General features: G+C 35.2%; 1 protein-coding gene across 1 annotated transcript in view; it reads left to right on the top strand.

The window, feature by feature from the left end:
- The window catches only part of PTPRQ (protein tyrosine phosphatase receptor type Q), a 198,273-nt gene that overhangs the window by 155,405 nt on the left and 35,423 nt on the right, over positions 1-7,445 (top strand). The window contains exon 34 of the mRNA XM_082742760.1: positions 1,568-1,764. Within this exon, the coding sequence (XP_082598886.1) occupies positions 1,568-1,764 (197 nt within the window). The remainder of the gene's footprint in view (positions 1-1,567; positions 1,765-7,445) is intronic.

Here is a 7,445-nt window from a genome sequence, read left to right as displayed (position 1 = left end):
GGGGGCAGGCTCCCTGCTGAGCAGAGAGCCCAATGTGGGGCTCGATCCCAGGACCCTGAGATCATGACCTGAGCTGAAGGCAGTGGCCCAACCCACCGAGCCACCCAGGTGTCCCCAAGGGTCCCTTTAAATTCCCAGTATCAGTCTCCTAATTCTTGCTGTTTACAGGGCCTCAGGGGAAATCTTAGTTGTGGTCCTAAAATCTGGCTTCATAAAATAGTTTTTGAGCTAAAGGGACCTTATATTTGCAAAAATAACCATGACACTAATTTCCTAAGTAGCTCGATAGGCTGTTTTTATTCTATCTGGAGAAGGTGGTCCCATATTCCGTACGCCATGCATCCTCTCTTTCACCATTAATCTCTTAAATCATCATTTTGATGGATAATTTGAGGAGCTCTTGAAACAAATATTTTTCTTTTGCTACATACTGTTTTCAGATTCAGCCAGGAGATGGTGAGGGAATGTCATTATTCTAGGCACTTTTAGAGATAGATTGTGTAAGATATCTTCCTTGTCCTGAGGGGTATGCTTTGGCCATATTCATATTGTTTCCTTGCTCTAAAAACTTTTCTGACTTTTCGTCTCCTTATAGGATGAACTCCTTATGTGGGCAAGAAATACTTCCCTCTTATTCCCTACTACCTCCTGATACACTTCTCTTCAGCCAAATGGGTCTGTTCTCACCTGAACATTCCTAAGGTTTTTATACAACTCTGCTTTTATCAGTCAGCCAGAATTGTGCTTCTTCCTCCTTCTTATTCTGGAACACTCAAATTAGATCTCACTTTTTTACTTCCTGTCAATACTAATAGTTGTCTTATGAATTGGGATTGGGATTTTTTTTTCTTTTTATTGCTTTTGCTACATTTAGATCTTACTTCTCAACTAAACTATAATGTTCTTGAGAATAGGCACCATATTTTATACTTTCTATTCCATCCTGAATACACAACTGATATTACATAATAAGTGTTTGAAATGTAAAAGATTAGCTAATATCACTTTGTAATGACCATTCTATGTCATAGAAAAATAAACATATAAAGGGCTTAAAATGAAAGGACTTGGATTTGATTCTCAAATTCAGGTGACTTTTATTTTTGAACCTGAGTTTTCTGAATGTAAATAAAGATAACATTATAAGCTGCACAATATCTTTATAAAAAGCCAATGGGACAATTCAAAACATATTTCTATACATTTTCATGACTGTAGATGTGCCATTGTCTTTTAACACTGGTGCTGATAGCAATGAGCAGGTTCCACTTCGGTTTATTTTCTCTTTATGACAAAGCTAGAGACAGCTAGAGGGAGGAAAAACAAGCTCACAGCATCAGTTTCATTTGCACTGTGGTTTAAAATTTGCCAGTGGTCCAGGCCCTGATCAACGGATTCTCATTAAAATTTGAAACTACAACAAAGCAACCTGTTAAAGGAATATATTAGAATTGGGTTTTATGAAATTAAAACAGGGGAAAGAAGTTGAGTAGCTAAAAATCTGCACCATATTCAGAGACATGACCCCAACAAAGAAAATACTGGATGGCTATCTTTCCTTAAAAAGAAAATGAAACTTAATTTCATATGCTTTCTATGGTATTTCCTTTTCGGACTTTACCACACTTATTTTAGAATTCGACAGAAGCAGAAAGAAGGTGGCACATACTCTCCTCAAGATGCAGAAATTATTGACACCAAATTCAAGCTGGATCAGCTCATCACTGTGGCAGACCTGGAACTGAAGGACGAGAGATTAACGCGGTGAGCACACTCCTCTTGGCGAACAGTGGTTCAGAGGGCCTGGAGCCATGACCCTATTCTGACCTATGCTTGTTGGAAGTGTTTGTGGGGCTCCTATTTACACAGGTCATAGAGATCTTCTTTCAAAGGGTGACCTCCATCTTCTGCACACTTCTCACTGGTGTTCGGAGAATCACTTAATCTTCCTTATGCTTTGGGTTCAATATGAACCTCGGACTATAATGTTCAAGCAAGTTTTTTTTTTTTTTCCTGAGACAAATATTTTTACACATTAAACTTTTAAAATTATGTTTAATAATTCACTTCATGTGATCGATTTCTTTTATATTGGATTTTCTGGAAATGTCCATATTTTTAATTACAAGTTTAATTAAATTTGTGATGACTTGATATTGTTTTATCACTTTTATAAAAGCCTGATAGCTCTTTATTTTAGTATGAAATTACGTTAAAAATGTAACTTGTGTATTAACACTTTATTTTTTAAATTGCTTAATATTTAAAAATGAAATACAAAGTAAAAATTACCTTTGGAAGGAAAAGTGTGTCATCAGTATGTACTAGAAATAGTAAAGGTGCTTAATTTTAAAGAGAAAGTATTTTAAGGCCTTTTGAGATTATTATAAATCATTCAAAATGTTGGCACATTTGAAAAACTTGTCTATTAAGATAATTCATCAAATCCTTAATAAAAACTGTCATCAGGCCATTATAACAAGTTTAGATTCTTATAAGATCCAGTATTTTGTGATGATTATAAGCACGTGACAGTTTTTACAAAGTACACGAACAACTCTGCTAGCCTTTAAAAAAATTATTAACTCCAGAGATAGGCCGTGAAAGTTCTTGAACTTAAAAAGGAATTGTTTATAGTTGTCATTTAGCAAAGCTGGTCTTTACCTAAGAGAGTGACTTTGAAAAAAATATCTAATATGTGTTACAGAGGGAAGTGTCATCCGGTAAGCAGGGGCCTTCCAAATACTGCAAAATGAAAGTTATCCAGTGTTATCATAAATTAAAAGGGTCATCCTGCAGATTAAAAGGAAATCTCTTCTGCTGTCCCCCTGTGGGCCAACTGAACTTCTGTAGCACCCTCCCAGCTCCCTTTCTCAGTGTTCAGGCCACCACCACAGACCTGGAGTCTCAGCGTCTTCTAACACCCAAAAGTACAAGGGATAACACATCAGATCTCTCAGTACAATTATTTTTGGTTGTTTGAACAATTTATTTGGATCTGTTCATACTGAAATGGAAGTGTCCAAACACTTTTATGGCAATTTTTTAAAAGAAGCTTTATTGATCCCCCCCAAAGTCCTCAGTTAAGTAGATCTTTAGGAGAGAGAAAAGACTTAATAAAGTGAAAAAAGCTAGTCCGTATTAAAGTGCTTGTTATCGAGGAGGTTATCATTCTAGGCAGGCTGTGGTGAGGTTAGATTCCTTAAGCTCTGTGTGTTTTCACGGTTTGCTCTTTCCTATACTTCTGAACATGGCCATTGTCTGAAAACTGGAAGCTTTTTTTTTTTTTTTTTAACAATGACTGTCATGGCAGCTAATGGAAACAGTGGATAAGGATTGCATGGATTGTTTATTATTGGTTTTTTATAAATCAGGGGCTGCCTTATTTCTCCTAATTATTTATTTTCTCAACTCCTAATTATTTATGTTCTTGCTTCCAAGTTTATTTATGTATATATGGATTTATTTGTAAAATGATGTAGAAGTGTCTTTCAAGTATATTTCAAATAATATTTATTTATTTTTGCACATAGATCTTTAGTACATATTACTCCCAGAATTGTAAAGTTGGAAATTTTAGCATCTATGCTTTTTACTTTCTCATTTTTGTTATGATTCCAGCATTCATGACTGTGAAATATCCTTATTTGTAATTCTGGTGCCTCATAAGACTATGCTTTGCCTGATTATTATAGAAATTTATTAAAGTAACTATCAAGTAGTTTGAGTACTAGCTTCATTACAGAGATCTGTCTCCAGATTTACTATTTTTGGAAGGTTTTTCATGTTAATAAGGTCAGTAATACAGTAGAAAATAAGCCTAGAAGAAATGGTAACTAATGGATCCATAATTAGTCATGTGCACACACATGAGGAGCCGTCTTTCAGTGAAGCTTAAAGCCCTTCACATGTCTTGAGGTGCTGGAAGATCTAAATCTATTAGAAGTCATATAGGTCATGAGAATAAACCACAGAGACTGATAGTAGATTCTGAGAGTAAAGAATCAGGGAGTTAAAAAAAAAAAAAAAAGAATCAGGGACTTAGACTTAGTTTCTAAATTGTTGAATAACTTATGTCATAGGTCTTTGTTATTTGCAGGAAAGAACTTGGGTAATTTCTTTTAAATCTACCCCAATGAATCTTGGAACACTGCATCAAATGCTAATGATGTATTTTATGGTTACTAACATAACATAATTAAAAGAAAATAAAATAAAACTGAGATACAGCACTAAAAAATATCCCACTAACATATATGCTCTTTCTACCTGAAGCTTACATATGTTCTTTTCCTTCTAACCTGCCCACTTTCTTCATGCTAATGGACTAGCAGTTTTCCTCAGTTGTCCTATTTCTTGACATGTCCATAAGAGAAATGATAAAAGAAAAATATCTAATCAATACTTAAAATACTAATTTTAGGGAGTTATCTAGTTGACAAAAGTCATTATGATGCTTGTACTAAATCCTGTCAAGGACTTGGAATTTTATAGTTAAGAAAGTATTCATTTTATGACACGTGCCTTTATATTTATTTACATGTTAAGATTCATCCTGTAAATTTTGTGTGTCACCTCTCATTAATTATAAATTACCTGTTTCACAAAGGATCTGAAGAAGAATTCTCTTACATTGTACTTTTTCTTCCTGAAGAACAAAACTCAAAGGAAGATTTAGTACTCTAGAAAAAAAAAACAAAAAACAAAAACAATTTAGTACTCTGGAACTCCATGAGAACATTCAGGATAGGCCAAAATAATGTTTTCAATTTCTGTTTGGAATGATAATTATATCATTTCCTTATGCACATTTTATATTTAAGTTTAGACAATGCACAATATATTTCTTAGGAAGGGTTGAGCTCATCTCTTCCAAATTCACCTGATTAGAAAATGACCCTTGGGGCTGTTATTTGATAAACAAACAAAAACAGCCACCTAGGCCAAGAAAGTGAGAAAGGTTTCTCAGAGGGAATATTGGCAAGATCAGCATGCACTCAGGTGTAACAGACCTGTCTCTTCAAGATTGCTGAGACCAGCTGGCCCTATGGGTTGCTTTAACTAATTTAACTGCAACACAAACTACCTTTCCAAGAGAGTTATAACACTTAAAATTAAATAACCTAACAGAAAGTTCACAAGTTAAATATTCTATTTGCAAAAAATGTTTATTTTTCACTGTTTCCTTACCAGGCTTAATTAAGTTATAGTAGGTTCTGGGTCTCCCTCTTCCTCTCTGCTCCCCCATCCCCCTTCCTGGCCATGGTGACTAAATTGGGAAAAAACAAAACAAAACACAGTAGAATAACATTAATCATGTTACTAATCTAATTACTTGACACTCAACTCCTTCCAAGCCTCAATTTCCCCATCCAAATTTTGTGCATTATTCCATATTAATTCTCTTACCTATTTTAAGAACGTACTAGTGCATTAATTAAAATCCTCAACAAAATAAAGGGAGCAATTGAATTGCTCTTTTGAGAGTATCTTTCTTTCTTCAAAAACTTTAGAAGTTTGCATATTGAATTGCGTTTTCAGAAAACTCTTAAAAACTCTAAATCAGCATACATTGGGAATTATTATTATTATTTGCAAACTTTAAAAAATTAAAAATCACCCCAATCTACCTTCGCATAGAGGGCTTGTTAACATAATAATTGCTACTGTTTTTGAACAATTACTATGTGTTAATTCTGTGTGTAATGATCCCACGTAACCCTTTCAATCCTTGGTGGTAGATACTTTTTTCCCCATTCTGCAGTTGAAAAACGAAAGATACTTAGAGAATTTAAGTAACTGACCAGGTAAATAGGACAGCCACGATGCTAGCCTGGGTGTGTTGGATTCAGAGGTAACAAGATACGCTTGCCCCTCTGTGTGCTTGTGTATGTGTAACTTGGAAGCGTATTAGATGAGGTCAATATAACCCTTCTTAAAGACATGACCCCATGGGATCCTTCTTCAAGCAGCTTTCCCTATGCTGAGAAATGATTCTGCTTTTTTTGAATTCTTTGTTCTTTAGTTATATGGGACAAAGGAGTGATGGCATTTTAGTATAGGCTCAAACTTGCAGAAACCGAAAGATCTTTAGTAGTACAAGTCTTACTGTACCTTCAGTAAGAATGCATGATATGTGATACATGTGATATATCACATCACATGTATGTGATACATGAAATTCTGTGTAAAATTGTTGGTATTTCAATCGCCATCAACTCTGACAGGCTCAAGCTATGAATTTTTACTTCTCTCTTAAACTATTTTGCAAACAACGACAAAAATACATGAATCCAGATAAGAAGTGTCTGACAAATATGTGAATTCCAGAGAAGTGTCCTGAAGTAGGATGATTTAATTAATTTAATGCTCATGTTCTTGTAGTAGCAAAAGATAATTCAGTGTGTTTGTGTACTAAATACATAATGAATCTCTACTTCCAGATATTCTTCATTTTTCTTTAGACGCAAGGAGATTTTTGTCATCCAGTAAGTTACTGTGGTGATGCAGAGCTCTGCTGTGATTGTTTTCATCTTGTCAGGTGGTGTGCTCTATATTTTTAAATGCACTATATTGAGCGTTTCGTGGTTTAACATGCTATTTTTTTCCAAGCCAAAAGGGAAAAAAAAAAAAAGCCCAAGCCCTATGCTTTCTACTTACAATATGTCCTCTATAATTTGCATGCTATTGATATGGTAAAGTTAACCTTATCAAAATGCACATTGACTCATAATGTGCATGTCGTAAGAATTTGCTGTGTTCTCATGTTGTGTTAGCTTTGATAGTAAAATAAGTATCCACCTCAATTCCTTCACATGCATCTTGTCTTATTATTACCACTATACAAAGCTGAGTTTTCCATCTGACAGATCGAGTCTGGGCCCACACTTCACATAAGCTCATTTCAGCTACCGCAGGTGGTAATCTGTAAGGACCAGGATGATGAAATTTCCCGTTCTGTACCTCTGGGGCATACACAGAGTGGCACAGTTCATAGTATCTGCACTTCTGCACTAATCAATGGGTAGCTAGCTGTGCACGCTTTCAGGCACTCCTCTGATGCTCGGAAATGCCATTTATATGCTAGCACAAAAATTGCCTTATGGCTTCTGAAGGTAGCATAACAAAATGTCAGCATTACCGGTGACCCCAGCAACAGATTGAATGCCCCAGAGATAATCAGTTTCTTCATGCAAAGAATATGAATGGAGGCAAAGAACAAAAATGCGTTTGATTTTAAAACCCCACATCTATGACAGAGAAATAAGTCTCCATGAGCCACAAGGCTGGATGGGGCCAAGATCCCTGACACTCTCATTGATCATGGATAGTGCTCAGCATGATTAAAACAATGGAAGCCAGGACTCTTTCTACTCTAATCATATTTAGCATTTCGGAATCATAGGTTACCTTGTTTTACTTCCTATTAACTAATTGCCAAGTTT

Source organism: Mustela nivalis, assembly GCF_964662115.1.
Source record: "Mustela nivalis genome assembly, chromosome: 7".
Taxonomy (NCBI): domain Eukaryota; kingdom Metazoa; phylum Chordata; class Mammalia; order Carnivora; family Mustelidae; genus Mustela; species Mustela nivalis.
Note: the sequence above shows the minus strand (reverse complement) of the source record. Positions and strands in the feature narration are given on the sequence as shown.